We start from the raw sequence: 20,795 nt of genomic DNA, 5'->3' as shown, positions 1-20,795 counted from the left end.
AACCAGCAGCGGGCTGGTACAGTGATCAGTCATCGGCCATGTCCGGTATATACAGCGGGTGGCAGATCGCGCCTAACATGGCCTGGCGGGGCCACATGAGGCGCGTCCTGCAGACAACGTCATATGACTTCCTCCCAGAACAATAGGGTTCCTGTCCGGTTGTCATTTTACAATGGCCCGGGTGGGAAGCAGTTAAATGACTTCACGTCAACTTAGATTTCCCTGTTGGTATTAAAGTGACACTCATAGTCAGATAAAATGATTAATTGTAAATATCAAAATTTCACCAGCAAGTAGAACTGAAATCAGACATTTGCCTCGGGTAATACAAAACAGTTGCACTGTCCAGGGTGATTACAGGAGATAGAGGAAATTCCTTACACAGTGTGGGCAGCTCCACTTGCCCTCGGGGGCTTTCTCCAGTTCTGGATCCAGGCAGACAAGGTGATAGGCACGAGGACAAGTGTCACAAAGAATGATCTCCCCTCCTTGCTGGCAGACTTCACAGTAATCCTGATGGTCCGTCTCATAGCCGTCTCCTTCTCCTCCGACGTCAGCTACCCAAAGAAAACAATGCATGTGTTACTTTAAACCTGAAATCGCCCCCCCACGCTGCAGAAAACGCATGCCGTCTATAAGGTTTGGCATTTGAATAATGAAGAGAGGGAATCCTGCAGTTTGGTGTAACAGACCCAAGACACAGCAGCACCTGTGAGAGCCGATAATATGATAATATCTGTCATCCAGCTAGTAAAAAGTAAAATGTGGGGGGGGGGGGGGGGTTTACATCCACTTTACCATATAATAATAATTTGCCAATTGGTGATCATCTGCATGGGGGGGGGGGGGATTAAGGTAAAGGGGTTGTAAGTGTTCATTTACCCCCGCTCGCCCCTGACGCCGACGCACGTGCCCGGCGGATGCGATCACCACCGGGCACCTGCGATCGCTCGTAACAGAGCGAGAACCGGGAGCTGTGTGTGTAAACACACAGCTCCCGGTCCTGTCAGGGGAAGAAATGTCGGATCGTCTGTTCATACAATGTATAACCAGTGATCTGTCATTTCCCCAAGTCAGTCCCACCCCCCTTTAGTTAGAACACACCCAGGGAACATACTTAACCCCTTCCTCGCCCCCTAGTGTTAACCCATCCCCTGCCGGTGGCATTTTTATAGTAATCAATGTATTTTTATAGCACTGATCGCTGTATAAATGACAATGCTCCCAAAAATGTGTCAAAAGTGTCCGCCATAATGTCGCAGTACCGATAAAAATCGCTGATAGCCGCCATTACTAGGAAAAAAAAAATATTAATAAAAATGCCATAAAACTATTTGTAAACGCTATAACTCTTGCGCAAACCAATCAATAAACGCTTCTTGCGATTTTTTTTTACGAAAAATACGTATCGGCCTAAACTGAGGAAAAAAAAATTTATTATATCAAAAAGTAAAAAATATTATTTTTTTCAAAATTGTCGCTCTATTTTTGTTTATAGCGCAAAAACTAAAAAACGCAGAGGCGATCAAATACCACCAAAAGAAAGCTCTATTTGTGGGGAAAAAAAGGACGGCAATTTTGTTTGGGAGCCACGTCGAACGACCGCGCAATTGTCAGTTAAAGTGACGCAGTGCCGAATCGCAAAAAGTGGCCTGGTCTTCGACCAGCAATATGGTCCGGGGGTAAAGTGGTTAAGTTATTGAACAAAAAGGCTTACCTCGCTTTTTTTTCCTTCTCCGTTTCGTTCTTTTTCCCAGCCCAGACAGATCCGATCGGATGGAGGAACTGTTAATACTGGCACTATCAAAATCCGACTCATCCCTCTCGTCTTCATCGCTCTGGATATACAGGGATACATCAATAATTATGTAGTGTGTGTGTAACAATATAGCTTTCCTTGTTAGAATCTTGATTACTTTCACTTATAAAAAGGTAGAGTATCTGTGTTTCCATATCTCGGATTACATGAGATAGGACATTAATGATAATTCATGTATTGCAGGATCTTGGAACATTACAGGTTGTTTATTCTGAACCCCAACAGGTCAATAAGAATGTTTCATTCAATGTGTACCATAGACTGTTGAGATGCTAATTAAGTCTGCTACTGCGGTGATGTGAATTGGAGCTTGGTAGCCAGTCTGGTTGCCTATTATGGGATGTTTAAGTGTCTTGCTGTGATTGCATTCTGTGTCCATTGTGCCAATTAGGTCTGCTCCTAAGATATTTCATTGTGTATGCTAATGACACTGTTTTGTGTGAATTTCTATTGATAATAGATGTGGAATGTGACTTGTCAGCTGTAGTAATTAACTCCTCTAGATGCTGTGCCCGAATGTCTGTCTGGGATGTGGATTGAGGGGGGAACTCGTTAAGGGCCCATTGTGTGATGTTTTGGGTGGAGAGTTTCATTGTCCCTGTAGCATGCTTGTAACTGTATATAACAAGCTGAGTGTACCATTAAAGGTTTCATTCATTTGACTCAGAGAACAGAGCTTGACTCGTTTATTCTGGGGAATGGAATGGGTCCTGTCTGCTGGATTGTCGGATAAGCTGTCGTGGTTGGTGGAATGGAAGATCGTAAACGGTGTTAACCCCTGGCGTTACAGTTACTGCTCTCCATTCTGCTTCTCCAGCAATCACTTAAGTACTGGTCTGGGGAATGGGCGGGCACAACTGGCTCTGGCCTCGGTCATGCTCTGAGTAATGGGGCAGAGCAGCGATCGGAAGCATCCCGACAATATTGCTGTGATCCAGCCTTCAGCTTTGTTGATTGGCGGCTCCACCTCTCTGAGCATGACTGAAGGCCAGAGCCAGTTGTGCCCGTCCCTTCCCCAGACCAGTACTCAAGTGATTGCTGGAGAAGCAAGGTGGAGCCACCACCAATCAACAAAGCAGAAGGGTGGATCACAGCAATATTGTCAGGATGCTTCCGATCGCTGCTCTGTCCCATTAGTTGATAGCAGCCAGCCCGCTATCCGCTGACTCTGGGTCTCAAGGGAGCACAAGTGATTGTACTCCTGTGACCCACAAGAGAAGTACAGACAAAAAACTTTGGCCATACTTCTCTTTGATCCAGTTGTCACCCACGCTGTAGCCGAAAGAAGGTTACAGCACAGGCCTACTTTGCCGGGAGGGTGCCCGAGGACGTCCTCCCGCGATCGTGCTGCCTGCGCACCCTGTGATCTCTGCATCCTCATGACATAGCACTTTTTACCACGTGATCAGTTGTGTCCAAGGACAGCTGATCAAGAAGTAAACACAAGCCGGTTATCAGCATTCTTTTCCGCACGCTGACAGCATGTGGGGAGGAGGGCTAAAGGAGAAAAAAATACCTGTTGTTTGCAACATTTTATACCAAACTGTGAAAAACTTTATCCTCAAATTTTTTTTATTTTTTTTTAGTATTCTCAATACTAGGAATAGCTCTTTAATTCAACTTTTTAAACTACCTCCAGGTAAGAGTGACAGAATTACAGCTAATGTTCCCTCTCTTCCTGCTTTAATTAATTACCATTAATTAAATTATTTTACATTATAGGTGTCCCCAACTAGCTCCTGATGAGTGGATATCACTCCACGAAACGCGTAGAGCCTTTTATTTATGTTTCACTACAGCAATCATGTGGTCCTCATGGGTGTTAAACAATTGGTTGAATTATCAATTTACTGTACTATGCTACCTCTTCATACATTCTTGGGTAACCTGCTGACATTCATGTTACCATATGTTACATTGTTTATTATGTTTTCAACTGTATGATTCCCTCATTGTGATTTACCAATCATGTGTGTATCTTATGTTGTACTGATTTTTTGATGTAACAGAAATGTCATTATATGCATTTGGTTCCCGTATGTTATGAATAAAACAACTTATTTATTACATATTGATTGTTTCTTCCGATCCCAGTGTTGTGATTCATGTAAAGTCCTGCTGCCCCTTTGTTCCCAGTTTGTCCCTTATTGCACGCTTTAAAATTGCGCACACTCATGGAATGGCGCCAAACATACGTACTTAAAAATCTCCATAGGCGTCGCTTATTTATTTTTTACAGGTTACCAGTTTAGAGTTACAGAGGAGGTCTAGTGCTAGAATTGTTGCTGGCGCTCCAACGCACGTTGCGATACCTCACGTGTGGTTTGAACGGCGTTTACATATGTGGGCGTGACTTACGTGTGTGTTCGCTTCTGAGCGCGAGCTACCGGGACAGGGTCGTTTAAAAATGTTTTTTTTTTATTATTTTATTTAATTTATTTTATTTTTACATATTTTTTTTTTTTTTTATCACTTTTATTCCTATTACAATGTAAACATCCCTTGTGTGCGATTAGTGTGCGACAGGTCCTCTTTATGGAGAGATGCGGGGTCAATAAGACCCCACATCTCTCCTCCAGGCTGGAAAGCATGAGATTGTGAAAACAAATTCACGGATCTCATGCTTTCAGCCGCGATTGCGGCTTTGTTTACATTCCGGTACCCAGGCGTGATGTCATAACATCGCGCCTGAGCCTCCAACGATCATAGAGGTGACTGGTGATTATCTGGTCACCAGTCATCTCTATGCCTCCCATCCGGCGCCAGGAGATCGTTTCTCCGGGTCTCCGATGGCACGGGAGAGCCCAGAGAAGCACTGGATGGCGGTGGGAGGGGGACGTCCCCTCCCATCGCCTTTAAGAACGATCAAGCGGTGGATCGCCGGCTGAAGACATGGATATCTGAATGATGCCTCTAGCTGCAGGCATCATTCAGATATCACCCGGCAAAGCCCAGGACGTCATATGACGTCCACCCAGGATGGGAGATCCCATCCGTGGACGTCATATGACGATAGGCCAGTATTGAAGTGGTTAAAGGATATGTCCACCCTAACACTAAAATCTCTACATCTACAGACATCCACAATCTAACACTAACCTATCTAACCCTGTGAAGAAGAAATCTGTATACATTATGAAGCCGATCCAATCCCACACTGAGCTGTCAGCCACGGCTTCGCTGTGGAGGCGGGTGCACAGCCGTTGTCAGCTGTGTCCTCCGCAGAGCTTCCACCGCTGGAGTGGCTTAAAAAAAAGTATGAATAGTGATTTCTTCTTTACAAGGCTAGATAGGTTAGTGTTAGACTAGTAAGAAGAGCCGGCAAAACTGTAGTCCTTGAAGTGTCGCTTATTGGTACATCAAAGTGACAAAAAAACAATAATGTTGACGCGTTTCAGGAATAGCCTTAGTCATAGCTACGACTAAGGCTATTACCGAAACGCGTCAGTATTATTGTTTTATTGTCACTTTGATGTACCAATAAACAACACTTCAAGGGACTACAGTTTTGCCGGCTCTTCTTACTACTGTTGCATTGGAGTGTGTTGGGACACATCGAGCCTCGGCACCTGTGAGTGGACGTGGTGTATGGATTGGGTTGTCCCTGCAGAGAGCGCCGTTACCTTTCTTCTTTTCCATAGGTTAGTGTTAGATCCTGGATGTTTCAGTGCTAGTGAAAGAGACAGAATGACTTCCTGCAATTAAAATAACGATTGCAAAACTGAATATGTTCAGGAAAGGGTTTGTGTTGATTGGCTTTTGTTCATCCCAAATGGGATTTGTATTCCCATACAAGTCTATGGACATGCAATAACCAGCCTAATGCAGGTCAGAAGGAAGTCCACTGCAGACAGGGATGGACTGGCCATTGGGACTACAGGGAGTTTTCCCGGTGGACCGATGGCTCAGCGACAGCGGACCGCCTCCCCCTCCGCTCCTCTGTCTCTCCCTTCCCGCAGCGCTCACCTCCTCTCCCTCCCCGCAGTGCTCACCTGGGGGGGGGGGGGGAACAGAGAAGCAAGGGGAGGACAAGAGGAGCAGGGGGGATAATAGAGGAGCATGGGGGAGGGGACAGCTATGGCCTGGGAGTTTCTCACTTCTGCCTAATCTTGTCCCATAAGGGGGGGGGGGGGGGGGGGGGGCACCGAACTGATTCTTTGGCCCGGGTGAAATAATGTCTAGCTTTCCCACTGGTACTGCCTATAAGAGTACCAGTACCAGCCGTTCTACTGTAATAAAGTAGAATGGCTAGTGGCTAGTGAAGGGGGAGAGGGGGCTTGGGTGGCCGGGGGGTGCGGGAGTTGTCCGGCCGCCATGGGAGAGACCTGTCAAAGTGGGCCAGTCTGGATAAAGTCCAGGGCCAAATTTTTGTCCCAGTCCAGCCCTGACTGCAGGTCAAATGTCAATAAATTCTAAAAAAAAAATCTCAAACTGCTGCAATTAACAGAAGCCCAAAGCCCAGCCACACAGGCCGGGAACTGCTGGGAACTGACCGATAATCGATCACGTTTCTTTGTTTCGCTTACCGAAGATCCCTTTTTTCGCTTGCTCGCCATCCCTCCAAATTTAAACTTTAGCGTTGAAGTCTTCTTGCCTTTGCCCTTCTTTTTTGCATCTTTGGATTTTGATTTTTTTCTGACACCAGGGCCTGAAAAGATTAAAAAAAAATAAAAAAATAAAACAAAAAAAAAACCATAAATATAATGGTAATAAAAACACCACAGAGATCTAACGGATTTCTAAGAAAAGGACGATTAAAGTCTGGATCAAAGAAAAGTGTGCAGATATTCTCAGGAACCAGACTTCAATCTGATTGGCTGCTTTGGGCAACCACTATAGTTTTCACTGCTTCAGGTATATCCTGCGAGTCCCATAGACAGGAGGAATAAATACAGATAAAAGAGAGTCACATCTTTGCACCCAAAATTTACACATGGGGATCGCACCATCCTGACGTCAGCAAACAATCTGATACAGCTACAAAAGAGAAGAAGCACTCCGGAATGGAGATTATCACAAATTTATATACACAATTACAAAAGCTCAGTGGTCAACCTTCTTGATATACGGCCCCCAACATCGCCAAAGAGCCACACATACAATTCAGTAAAAAATTGTATTATCAGAGATAGCAGACACACAACAGGATATAGTTAAAGACTATGGTCACGATATAAGTCCAAAATTACAGAGATAGTCAGAGACTGCAGACATGATACAGGAGATGGTTAGAGACTGCAGACATGATACAGGAAATGGTCAGAGACTGTAGACATGATACAGGAGATGGTCAGAGACTGCAGACATGATACAGTAGATGGTCAGAGACTGCGGACATGAAACACAAGATGGTCAGACTGCAGACATGATACAAGAGATGGTCAGAGACTGCAGACATAATACAGGAGATGGTCAGAGACTGCGGACATGAAACACAAGATGGTCAGACTGCAGACATGATACAAGAGATGGTCAGAGACTGCAGACATAATACAGGAGATGGTCAGAGACTGCGGACATGAAACACAAGATGGTCAGACTGCAGACATGATACAGGAGATGTCAGAGACTGCAGACATGATACAGGAGATGGTCAGAGACTGCAGACATGATACAGGAGATGGTCAGACACTGCAGACATACTACAGGAGGCTGTGAACATGCTATAGGAGTTGTTGGGAGACTGGGGACATTCTTCAAGAGACAGCCCTAGACTGGAGACATATTACATGAGGCTGCTACAAATCACTACTATCATAGGGCAATAGGGAAACACAGATTGGTGTCTGCAGGGGCCCAGAGGTCCACACAAAAACTGCCCAAGAGCCACATGTGACCCCCAGGCTGTAGGTTGGGCACCAGGACCATAGTTTAAAAAAAAAAACACACCCACATACTTAAAAACACATGTTTGGGGGGAAAAATACATGGGGCCCTTTAATTTAATTTTTACCTCATTGTTACACTGTCCCTTTATTTTTTTTAATCACATTTATTCCTATTACACGGAATGTAAACATCCCTTGTAGCAGACATAAGCATGACAGGTCCTCTTTATTGAGAGAAGAAGAAGAAGAAAAAGAAAAAGAAGAAAAAGAAAAAGAAAAAGAAAAAGAAAAAGAAGAAAAAGAAAAAGAAGAAGAAAAAGAAGAAGACGAAGAAGAAGAGAGAGAGAAAGAGAGAAGAAGAAGAAAAAGAAGAAGACGAAGAAGAAGAGAGAGAGAAAGAGAGAAGAAGAAGAAGAAGAAGAAGAAGAAGAAGAAGAAGAAGAAGAAGGCAAATCCTTTAAGCCCAAGAACCGGAAGTGACGTTGGAGGTCGCTCCGGTGCTCCCAGGTCATAGAGTCGAGTGGGCGCCATCTTCGGTAAACCTGGAAACGTCTGGAAAGCCGCCCAAAAAGTGACAAATCTGCTGCTTGGATCACTTTTATCCAACCACAGAAAAGAATGATACCAAGGTTATGGCAGCTAGCTGCTGCCCTAACCCCCGGTATTAAGCATCAAAGTAATGAGGTAGATATACTGTGGGCAGTTGGCAAGTGACATTTGTGTTGCAGGGGATGCCCAAAACCTGACTTGAATCTTAGTGCAGACTTCTGGAAAAATCAGTGAGCCAATCACACAATCAGCAAATTACATTTCTGGGGGGGGGGGCACTCTGTATACTATCTTTTTTTTTCCGGACGCCTCCAGGCGGCCATATTGCATTTTACAGAAAATGACAGCGGCTGCAGATTGAAAAGGAAAGGGAATTTTTTATAACATTCAATTAAAACATGACTCGTGGGGCGTGGCCAGGCAGCGGATGTAGCCGGACGCAACCTAGGCGAGCTCCGCCGAAAATCCTTGCTTCTATCCTGAAAAAGGCAACCTTACTTATCCCTGAGCACACCGGAGGAATCCTCAACACCCGAGGAACACATACTTACCTCTCCCGGCGAAATCGTCCCACGATGTCACACGGCAGGCGCCAAACAGTGAATAAGCCGGCGGAAGCGATGGCACAACATGGCGCGCATGCAGGCCGCAGCGCGAAAGAGAAGCACCGCGAGGCGGCCGAGAAGTTGTTCTCCCAGCCACTGCTAACGGAACCCGTGGCATCCTCCAGCTCTCCGGATGATTCGGCAGGCGGCGGGTCGGAAACGGACGACACTGTCCCCCTGGAAGAAGCGGTTCAGGCCGGACTCACGTGGGACACAGTGAGTACTCCAAACCAGGCTCCAACTAGGCCGCAGGGCCGGGAAAGCCCTGTAGTTGAAGGGGAACCCACATTAAGAGACATATTCACTGCAGTAACATCATGCAATGTGTCCCTAGCGGCATTAACCACGGAGGTGAAGGGGATGAAGTCTGAAATTTCATTCCTCAGGCAAGATGCCCAAAAAATCAGGGAGAGAACCTCCGCATTGGAGGAACGGGTGAGCACCATAGAAGATGACATGGGGCCCATGCAGAGAGACCTTGCTTATAACAATCATCTGGTAGATCAACATTCTGCCCGTTTGGAGGAATTAGAGAACAGAATGAGGAGGAATAATGTGAGGGCCATAGGCCTTCCGGAAAAGGTAGAAGGGAAAAACCCTGTGGAGTTTATTGAGAAGTGGCTGATCGAGGCGTTCGGGCGAGAGGCATTTTCCCCTATGTTCACTGTGGAACGTGCTCACAGGGTTCCTTCCAGACCCCCACAGCCTGGCGCACCTCCAAGACCTTTTTTATTTAAATTCCTGCACTACAGAGATAGAGACGCCACGCTCTACAATGCCAGAATTAAACCGACGGCCCTGAAATTTGATAACACTAGGGTCTCTTTATTTCCGGACTTTTCTGCCGAATTACAAAAGAAAAGAAGCAAGTTTATTGATGTAAAACGTCGCCTGAGGGCTCTTGATTTAAAATATGCCATGCTGTATCCAGCCCGCTTAAGAGTGGAAGTCTTTGGCTCAGTTCAGTTTTTTGACTCCCCCGCAAATGCAGCGCAGTGGCTGGATCGGGAGGAGCAGGCAATCAAGGAAGCCAGAGGGAGACGGCCAACGGACTGAGATGGCTCAAACTATAGATCCGGTGCAGCTTACATGCACACTTGCCTTTGTTCTAGGATGCCTATAGATAGGCGATGACTGTTCGCTGGGTTTGCTAAGGCCCAATGTTTAGCTGTTGAGAAGCACCAGGACTGTTTGGTTGCTTCCACTGTTGCCCCCGAGAGGGTTGTTATTGGCCCTTGCCAGCCTAATATCTGAGCGCTGTAGATCAGCCTGTCTACACCTCATATGTCTCAGCTAAGTGGAGGCCTCTCCGCACCGTGCACACTGAAACCATATATTTGCCTTGTTTTTTTCTCCATGATTTTTTTTCTTCTTTTGTCCTTGTCCCCGTCATCTCTGACCAGTTACCACCTTGACCATAACCCAGGATGCTCCCTACCCACTGACTGCCTGCCCTACTACTATAATGCTATTTCAGTCTTTAATGTGCTACTGGATGTCAATATGTTTCATAATTTTGTTCCACTGCATTATTCGCATGCTGTTCTTGAACATATTCTCCTGATGTTACCAAAACGTGCAAGCCATGTCGAATGTCGTTAGATACCTGTCTTGGAATGTGCGGGGTCTTAATAGTTCTGTTAAGCGTATAGAAGTGCTACGCACTGTTAAGAGAATAGGTGCGGAGGTTATATGCTTACAGGAGACTCACTTCCCCTCGGGTTCTACCCCAAAACTGGCGTGTAGGCAATTTTGCCATCAATACCATTCAACCCACACGGTTTACTCGAGGGGAGTGAGTGTCCTGATCCGTAAAGGATCCCAATTCACGTGTATAGATACCAAAATAGACCCGGAGGGTAGATATGTCTTCTTATACGGTTCTTTCTATGGAGTTAAATGTGTGTTGGCAGGAATGTATATCCCCCCCCCGTTCTCCTCTACTACACTGAAAACACTAGCTAATTTTATATCCAGTCACCCTGGTATCCCAGTTATGGTCCTAGGAGACTTTAATAACCTGATGGATTATGGTCTGGACAGACTTAGACACACCACGGATATGGAGGAGTCGGGCAGGAGGGGCCCCACCCCTTTTGCACGACTAATGGGAGAACTAGGCCTGACTGACATCTGGAGGATGCGCAACCCTGAGTCCAAAACATATTCATGCAAGTCAGCCTCAGTGGGTGGGTTATCCAGAATTGACATGGGATTTGGCAATGGCCTTCTGCTACCTAAGGTGAGGGACTCAGACTACCACCCGAGACACACCTCCGATCACTCTCCGTTCACGATAGACTTAGGGCTAGGTGAGACAAGAGACAGAAGTCTCTGGAAACTTAACCCGTTTTGGTTATCGCTCTTCCCAGAGCCAGACCCAATAGCACCACTCCTTACGGATTTCTTCCAGGTAAACTTGAACACAGCAGATATCCACATAGTGTGGGATGCGGCTAAAGCCTTTTTACGAGGTCAACTTATTAGAACTATTAACCACATCAAAACTGACACCAAAGAATGGGAGAAGAGGGTTCTGACAGATGCAGGGAATGCAGAAGTAGACTATATTGCAGACCCCTTTAATGATGACCTTAAAAGAAAATGGTTAGCGTCCCAGACCCTGCTTAAGGATCTCTCGTTTCAATTGGCCGAAAACAAGAGATTCTTTCTGCAACAAAAGCATTTTGAGGAAGGTGAGAACACAGGTCACTTATTGGCGATGTTGGCCAGATCACAGCAGCCTGCCTCCCACATCGCAGCTATTGTTGATACAGGAGGAATGCTGTGTCAATCCACTCGTTCTATCACAAATTGTTTCAGAGAGTTTTTCCAAAGTGTTTACTCATCAAAGGTCAACCCCACTCCAGAACAATTGAACCTGTTCCTGGACAAGTGCCAAATACCACAGCTCCCTAGGCCCGAGGTAGTCTTGCTTAATGCTCCCATCACTAGCGAGGAACTTCTAGAGGCACTGACGCAGGCGCATAATGGGCGGGCGCCGGGAGCCGACGGACTTCCCTCGGAGATATATAGCAGATACTCTGACCAGATTATACCTGTCCTATTGAAAACTTACAACTCAGCATTCGAAACGGGAGTGCTGCCTCCCTCTATGAATGAAGCCTTGATAGTGGTCCTGCTGAAGCCGGGGAAGGACCCTCTTTCCCCGGATTCATATAGGCCCATCTCCTTGCTAACATTCGATATCAAACTTTTGGCCAGAGTCCTGGCCACTAGGCTATCTAAATGCATTCATCTCATAGTTCATAGGGACCAATCTGGCTTTATTCCAGCCAGATCCACAGCACATAATCTACGAAGATTATTCCTAAACATACAAATCCCGGTCGACAATCCAGGCAATAGAGCTATATTCTCCCTTGACGCCTCAAAGGCATTTGATAGTGTCGAATGGCCCTATCTCTGGGAGGCACTAAGTAGATTTGGGGTAGGTCCATCTTTTTTAAAATGGGTGAAACTGCTATATAGTTCACCAACAGCAAGAATGAGGATCAATGGAGAGGTGTCTGACTCGTTCCGTCTCTTCAGGGGCACACGGCAGGGGTGCCCTCTGTCACCCCTGCTGTTTGCCCTAGCTCTTGAACCCTTGGCTATACATATGAGATCTTCGCCTAACATTACAGGATTTATTAGAGGGAATAGACGAGATATCATCTCGTTATTTGCAGACGACACTCTAATATATTTGGGAGATACCCAGGAATCTCTGAAGAATGTGATGACATTGATCGCAGACTTTGGAGAACTATCAGGGTTCAGTATCAATTGGAACAAATCAGTGCTTATGCCTCTAGACCCCCTGACTGACCGACTACCTGACTGCGCTAGGGACATTTTAGTGGTAAACGAATTCAAATATTTAGGCATACAGATCACACCAGAACCTGCCCAATACCTTTCCCTTAACCTAGCTCCCCTACTCCTTAAATTTAGGCAAAAATGCACAGCCTGGAAGAAACTCCCGCTGTCAGTAGCGGGTAGAGCAAACCTGGTAAAAATGGTGTGGGCCCCTCAGCTCCTGTATGTTTTCCACAATGCTCCAGTTTGGATCCCACATAAATGGTTCGCCCAGATTGACGCGCAGTTTAGAGATCTGATCTGGGGGGGAAAGGTAGCACGCATAAAACTTGCAACACTACAGTTAGCCAAAGACCAGGGCGGCCTGGCTGTCCCTCATGCCCGCCATTACTTCATAGCCTCTCAAATTCAACACTTGGGACATTGGGGAGAGATGGACTCAGGAGACCCTGTACGAGCCCCACTGATTCCCTCAGAGTCAGTGCTCCCTGCGGTCTCCCACTTAGAAGCAGGATTTACACACTTAGACCAAACTCTACCCACGGTAGTGTTACTTAACACCCTGTGGAAATACATTCGATCTAGTCTGGGTATCAGGGGGGTGTGCATGTATACCCCAATCTGGAAAAACTCCTACTTCAGGGAAATTTTCAAACTAGAGGGATTCGGGTCCTGGGCCGATTTAGGAATCCGGTATATTGCACAATTGTTTGCGGGCCAGACCCTCAAATCCTTTATTAATTTACGGGAAGAGTTTGGATTGGACAGAACACAGTTCTATAGGTACCTCCAGGTGAGACATGCTATTCAAAGGGAGGTCAGACTTTCTCCCATGTCACTAATACAACACCCCCTACATAATGATGTGCTATTTAATAAGGACAAGAAAGGCATGATATCCCAAGTTTACTCCAGGTTGCTGAATACTACCCATGACGCGTCCACGCTGCCATGTAAAAGGGGGTGGGTCACTGACTTAGGCCCCATTGATGGGGATACCTGGGAGTTGTGCCTGACCTCAGCTCCGTTGGTCTCGGTGTCTGCACAACATAGATTATCACACTTATTTTTGCTACATAGAGTATATAGGACACCTACTCGCCTACACAAATGGGGCGTGCGGGACTCCCCCATATGCCCCAAGTGCAATACACAAGAAGGAGACTTGTTACACATGTTATGGAAGTGCCCCAAACTTTTCAGGTACTGGCGGTATGTTATCCACACTATATCTCAGGCCTATGACTTTACGTTGCCACATGACCCAGTGATTTGCTTACTGGGAGCCCTTGAAGAACCAACACTATCCCCTAACGGACACACTGCGGTATTACGGTTGCTTTATGCGGCAAGAAGGGCCATAGCCCGACATTGGATTACCCCCAGGGTACCATCGGAAGGACAATGGGTTAAAATGGTAAACAGTTCCCTGATAAGAGAAAAGATCACATACCAACATAGAAATGCCCTTAAAAAATTCTATTCAATGTGGCGTCCCTGGTTGGATGTGCCAGGGCTGGGACCTAGCGAACTGATTATGGAGAGATTACTACAGGGTTAATTTGCCGCCAAACGGAAATGGGTAGAGCATCTGATAGTGGGATACAGGTGGACTTATGGGAAGTTGATGGTGTGACGGGGTACGGAGAGGCAGGGAAAGAGGGGGAGGGAGAGAAAAGGAAGGAAAAAGAGAAAAGCTCACATGTTTATATATGTTCATTGCAGAGTTATCTATCATTCTTATAGTTATTCTTATATATGTTTCTTGTCATGGTTATTATGTACTCCTAACAGAATGATTACAGGGGATGCTACTAAGAAACTAGTCCCAAGGATACAGGCCTAGCATAGTTAAGCATATGTATAGTTCAATCCCATAGAAGAGAGAGAGGGGTGGTTTTAAACCAGGGATCATCATACTATGCAACGAGTATAATTATATTCATTTTTCTCTGTACCCTCGTGAAAAATTTACTCACAATGTTTGTATTCATCCTACCTGTATTGTATGATTATGACGTATTAATAAAAACTAACTTTTGATTCAAAAAAAAAAAAACATGACTCGTGTAGGGATATATCCCTACACGAGTCATATTTAAAATTGAATGTTATTAAAAATTCCCTTTCCTTTTCAATAACATATATTACACACACCTTCCCCGTTCTTCACAGTGGCAATGTCACTGATCGTCTGTTCCCTGATATAGGGAAAGACGATCAATGACGTCACAGGTCCAGCCCCACCCCCCTACAGTTAAGAAACACATATGAGGTCACACTTAACCCCTACAATGCCCCCTAGTGGTTAACTCCCAAACTGCAATTGTCATTTTCACAGTATCAGTGCATTTTTATAGCACTTTTTGCTGTGAAAATGGCAATGGTCCCAAAAATGTGTCAAAATTGTCCGAAGTGTCCGCCATAATGTCGCAGTCACAAAGAAAAAAAAAAATCGCTGATCGCCGCCACAGTAGTAAAAAAAAAAAAAAAAATATAAAAATGCAATAAAACTATCCCCTATTTTGTAAACGCTATAAATTTTGTGTAAACCAATCGATAAACGTTTATTGCGATTTTTTTTACCAAAAATATGTAGAAGAATACGTATCGGCCTAAACTGAGGAAAAAATATTTTTTTTATATATATTTTTGGGGGATATTTATTATAGCAAAAAGTAAAAAATATTGCATTTTTTTTTCAAAATTGTCGCTCTATTTTTGTTTATAGCGCATAAAAAAAACAACGCAGGAGGTGATCAAATACCACCAAAAGAAAGCTCTATTTGTGGGGGAAAAAAGGACGCAAATTTTGTTTGGGAGCCACGTCGCACGACCGCGCAATTGTCAGTTAAAGCAACACAGTGCCGAATCGCAAAAAGGGGCCAGGTCCTTAACCTGCATAATGGTCCGGGTCTTAAGTGGTTAAGGAGTAGCCAATTGTATTACATTTTTTCCCTTCAGTCCTACAAATGACTTCAAAAACGAAAAAAAAAAAAATGTTGACCACCTTCCTGCTGCTCATTGTGTACAACCATCACCGCCACACCTCACCTTTCCCTTCCTTAGTCTTTGCCTTCCTTATAGGCGGAGGCTGAGGAGGCGGCAGAGGCTCAACAAGGAGGGGAGGAGCAACCGCCACAGTCTCAACAGCAGCCGCCACCGCCGCTGCAGCTGCCGCCGCCGAGCTGCCTTTCAGTGGGTTGTTGGAGCTGAACTCCCGCCATTTGGCACCAAGCACGGTCATCATCTTGGACATGGGGATCTTGGGATTCTTCTTGGCTATTAAAGGCCTGGAAAGAATAAGAAGATAAAAGCGGTTTATTATTATTAACATGACATAAAATAGGCCTAAAAAATAAAACAAACAATTCAGAAGAAAGAAATAACACTGAAATGAAAAGCATTAAAAAAATAAAAATGGGAAAAACTTGTGTGGTTTAGTGACTGATGTGCTACAGGTGGAAGGATTCGGTATTCTACATTCTGTGAGCAAATATTCAAAACTGCTAAACGCAAAGCGTGAGAAAACTGCGTGCCCCATCACACTCTCCAATAGTTCTGTTATAAGATGTACTACAGACAGAAAAAATAAATACCCTCACAATGAGGTCCCTCCCACCACACTGCAAGCGTTAAATGCCCCTCAACTCTAAGGTAGTGGTCTCCAAACAGTTGCTCTTTGCTTGTCTTTATATGGCCCTTACTCTCACTGACACCAACAATGGGGCACAATTCCTCACACTGACACCAATGATGGGGCACAATTCCTCCCACTGACACCAATGATGGGGCACTACTCCTCCCACTGACACCAATGATGGGGCACTACTCCTCCCACTGACACCAATGATGGGACACTATTCCTCCCAGTGATACCAACGATGGGGCACTACTTCTCCCACTGACATCAATGATGGGACACTATTCCTCCCACTGACACCAATGATGGGACACTATTCCTCCCACTGATACCAATGATGGGACACTATTCCTCCCACTGATACCAATGATGGGACACTATTCCTCCCACTGATACCAATGATGGGACACTATTCCTCCCACTGACACCAATGAGGGGACACTATTCCTCCCACTGATACCAATGATTGGACACTATTCCTCCCAGTGATACCAACGATGGGACACTACCCCTCCCCCTGATACCCACACTAGGGCCAGTTTCCTTCCTATGACACCAATGATGGGGCATCACTCCTCCCCCTGACACCAAAGATGGGACACTATTCCTTCCATTAACACCAACGATAGGGCACTATTCCTCTCACTGACTCAAATGATGAGGTATTTACCTCCCCTGACACCAAAGATGGGACACTATTCCTTCCATTATTACCAATGATGGGGCACTATTCCTCCCACTGATACCGATGATGGGGCAATATTCCATCCACTGACACCAATGATGGGACACTATTCCTCCCACTGATACCAATGAGGGGGGCAATATTCCTCCCACTGACACCAACGATGGGGCACAATTCCTCCCACTGACACCAATGATGGGGTACTATTCCTCCCAATGACACCAATGATGGGACGCTATTACTCCCACTGATTCCAATGAGGGGGCAATATTCCTCCCACTGACACCAATGATTTAGAAAGTTTGGAGACCCCTGGTCTGGGGGATGAGGACGGTGGTGTGATATTTGCCTCATTCCTCCCTCCAGGAGACTCCATCCACCGTGTGACCAGTCCCTTAAAGCGGTGGTTCACCCTCAGTGACACGATTTTACCATCGAGACAGGCATTGTAGCGCGAGCTACAGTATGCCTGTCCCGATTTTTTTACCCCCGTACTCACCGTGTACTCGTACATTATAGATTTCGGCTCCCGCGGGGAATGGGCGTGCCTATGGAGAGGGAGGATGATTGACGGCCGGCCCTGGCACGTCACTCTCCCCGAAGACAGCCGGAGTAGGTCTCGGCTCTTCACGGCGCCTGCGCACAGGCTATGCGCAGGCGCCGTGAAGAGCCAAGCCTATTTCGGCTATTTCCGGAGAAGCGTGACGCGCCAGAGCCGGCCGTCAATCATCCTCCGTCTCCATAGGCACGCCCATTCCCCGAGGGGAGTCGGTATCTTCGATGTACGAGTACACGGTGAGTACGGGGATAAAAAAAATCGGGACAGGCATACTGTAGCTCGCGCTACAATGCCTGATTTTATGGTAGAAGAAATTTTTTTTTTTTTTTTTGGGTTTATAGGGTGAACCCCCGCTTTAAGTGCCATTTCTAAAACGCTCCGACCGGCGGTCCCACACAGACGTCATCAAATACAATGCAGGGCCAATAGTGGAGGGCCAGCCCACAACCCGGAGCCGTGTCCATGGTGAAAGGTGGGTGTCGTCTTAAAGAACGCGGTTTAATGTAACTTTTTCACATATTGTATATGTGCTAATAATTAGTATTTGTTAGAGATGAATAGTAAGTGAAGATGTTCTTTATGGGATGTACAGGCTGAATGTTGCTATGAAAAAATGATACAGTCTCTTGGCATTTGATCACATTTAACATTTTAGAGCCTCGAAGGAAGTTGATGAGGGAAGTCTTCCCTGTTGAGGGGCATGAATGGAGAGGTAGGAGCAGGAAGACTTCCCTGTTGAGGGGCATGAATGGAGAGGTAGGAGCAGGAAGACTACCCTGTGCCGGGGGCATGAATGGAGAGGAAGGTGCAGGAAGACTTACCTGTGCCAGGGGCATGAATGGAGAGTAAGGAGCAGGACGACTTCCCCGTGCCAGTGGCATGAATGGAGAGGAAGGTGCAGGAATACTTCCCTGTGCCAGGAGCATGAATGGACAGGAAGGAGCAGGAAGACTTCCCTGTGCCAGGAGCATGAATGGAGAGGAAGGAGCAGGAAGACTTCCCTGTTGAGGGGCATGAATGGAGAGGAAGGGGCAGGAAAACTTCCCTGTGTCAGGGGCATGAATAAACAGGAAGGTGCATGAAGACTTCCCTGTGCCGGAAGCATGAATAGAGAGGACGGTGCAGAAAGACGACCCTGTGCCTGGGGCATGAATGCAGAGGAAGGAGCAGAAAGACGACCCTGTGCCTGGGGCATGAATGCAGAGGAAGGTGCAGGAAGACTACCCTGTGCCGGGGGCATGAATGGAGAGGATGGTGCAGGAAGACTTCCCTGTACCAGGGGCATGCATGGAGAGGAAGGTACAGGAAGTCTACCCTGTGCCAGGGGCATGAATGGAGAGAAAGGAGAAGGAAGACTTCCCTGTGCCAGGGGCATGCATGGAGAGGAAGGAGCAGGAAGACTACCCTGTGCCGGGGGCATGAATGGAGAGGTAGGAGCAGGAAGACTACCCTGTGCCGGGGGCATGAATGGAGAGGTAGGAGCAGGAAGACTACCCTGTGCCGGGGGCATGAATGGAGAGGAAGGAGCAGGAAGACTACCCTGTGCCAGGGGCATAAATGGATAAATGCCCCCCTGACCGCCAGCCCAGCCCTCTGTAAAATGCAGATCACATACAGCTTAGAACACACAAATACTACTCTCCATCCTTTCTCACCTCAGGAACTGGCTGAAGGCCTTGTAGTTGGTCAGCGTGTGATAATCCTCTTCAGAGAAACTGTATTCCACATTGTCCAGACCCCACTCCTCCATCAGCTGGGCTGAGGTCTTTGGCTCCTAAAAAAATTAATAAAAATAAAAAAATAATATATAACTCCACTTTTTTGATGAAACAGAAAAAAAAAATTCTCCTGCTCAGAGGAGTTTAAAGGAACACTAAAGGTTCATTTTTTATTGGATCAATTGATTGCTGTAAGCTAGAGCATTTAAATATCACTTACCTCGTTTTTCCTTTTGACCTCCAAAATACAGTAATCCAGGTTTGAAAATGCCATTTCCTGTCTCTCCTCTTCTTGCTTTCCACCAGCATCTGAGCCGTTTTGCATGGTGGAAAGCAGAATGTGCTCACCCCCTCCCTATGACTACAGCCCTGTGTGAAGATGCTCTCTTATCCCTCACAGGCATGGAGGCTAAGCCTAATGGGAACTGTAGTTCCCATTAGTCCGTGATGTAGCAAGAATGAATGCGCACCGCAAACCAGGAAGTCAGTGAGAATAATGATTCAGGAGTGACGGAAGTGAATAAAACACCTCGATTTCAACAGGTATCAAACTAGTTATAATGAAAAACATTACTTTTTACTTTATCATCTACTGTCAGACTTTAATTTAAGAGGAAAATATTTTTGTCTTTACAACCCCTTTAAACCCTAAGTCAGAACCTGCCCTAATGAAGAAAAAAAAAAAAAAAAAAAAAAAAAAGACAAAAGACAAAAAAACAAAAAACAAACTCAAGCTTATCTGTAGTAAAATTTCTTGCTTTACACTCCACTTGATTGAGGATGAAGGGAGCGGAAAGTGGAACCTCATTTATTCCGATGAATGAAGAAAAGGCCTTCTGAGGAGGGAACCCCAGTCCGGTGACCGCCTGTCACGTGATGCTGTGTGACCCCGCCCCTTACCTTTATACATCCTTCTTCGTTATCCTCGTCTTCGCCATCTTTCTTTTTGCGCTTGTTTTTTTTCTCTTTCTTTTCTTTAAGCTTTTTCTTCTTTTTCTTGTTGGGAGCGTAGTCACTTCCTTCACTATCCGACTTTTCCAGCAACATCTCCTCCTCGTTGTCCGAGAATTCCTCATCGCTGCCCTGCAACACAGACAACACGAGTGACAAGGGGCGTCTCCGACATAAAGCGCCCAATCGGGGGGGGGGGGGGGAGGAAGTGGCAAGGAGGAGCTTATTAAGTATAAGTGTGGTTTCATTGGGGAAATGATCTAAGCTTTGAGATTTAGGGCTGGGGCCAACAATTCACAGGGACTCCCTTCTAAACTACAGAGGTGCTGAGAGGAGGAGCTTCAGGGGGCGGAGTCAGTACAGGAATCACAGCTTGTAGGCAGCAAGGTACCATGGGAAATGTAGTCCTTAGAAATGGAGGAGACGTTGCAAAGCATGCTGGGAATTCAGGAACCATTCATGGAACTTTTTAACCGTTTTAGAGGAAATCATATCAACATTGTTACAAAGTAAACCTTTATGGGCATTTTTTAATTTACCGGTCCAACATCTAATTTTAGTTTCCTACATTTATAATTCACACTATTGAATATTTTAATTTGATTTCATTGTACTC

General features: G+C 45.8%; 1 protein-coding gene across 5 annotated transcripts in view; it reads right to left on the bottom strand.

Moving 5' to 3' along the window:
* Nucleotides 1-20,795, bottom strand: part of CHD5 (chromodomain helicase DNA binding protein 5) — a 201,553-nt gene that overhangs the window by 109,543 nt on the left and 71,215 nt on the right. For all 5 annotated transcript variants that reach the window (XM_040326540.1, XM_040326536.1, XM_040326537.1 and 2 more), the window contains exons 3-8: nucleotides 20,129-20,311; nucleotides 19,166-19,284; nucleotides 15,678-15,916; nucleotides 6,346-6,467; nucleotides 1,718-1,838; nucleotides 382-557 (exon numbers count right to left, since the gene is read on the bottom strand). In XM_040326540.1, the coding sequence (XP_040182474.1) occupies nucleotides 382-557; nucleotides 1,718-1,838; nucleotides 6,346-6,467; nucleotides 15,678-15,916; nucleotides 19,166-19,284; nucleotides 20,129-20,311 (960 nt within the window). The remainder of the gene's footprint in view (nucleotides 1-381; nucleotides 558-1,717; nucleotides 1,839-6,345; nucleotides 6,468-15,677; nucleotides 15,917-19,165; nucleotides 19,285-20,128; nucleotides 20,312-20,795) is intronic.

This window comes from Rana temporaria, chromosome 10 (assembly GCF_905171775.1).
Source record: "Rana temporaria chromosome 10, aRanTem1.1, whole genome shotgun sequence".
Taxonomy (NCBI): Eukaryota; Metazoa; Chordata; class Amphibia; order Anura; family Ranidae; genus Rana; species Rana temporaria.
The sequence above is the reverse complement of the archived record's forward strand: the minus strand, read 5'-3'. Positions and strand labels throughout refer to the sequence as shown.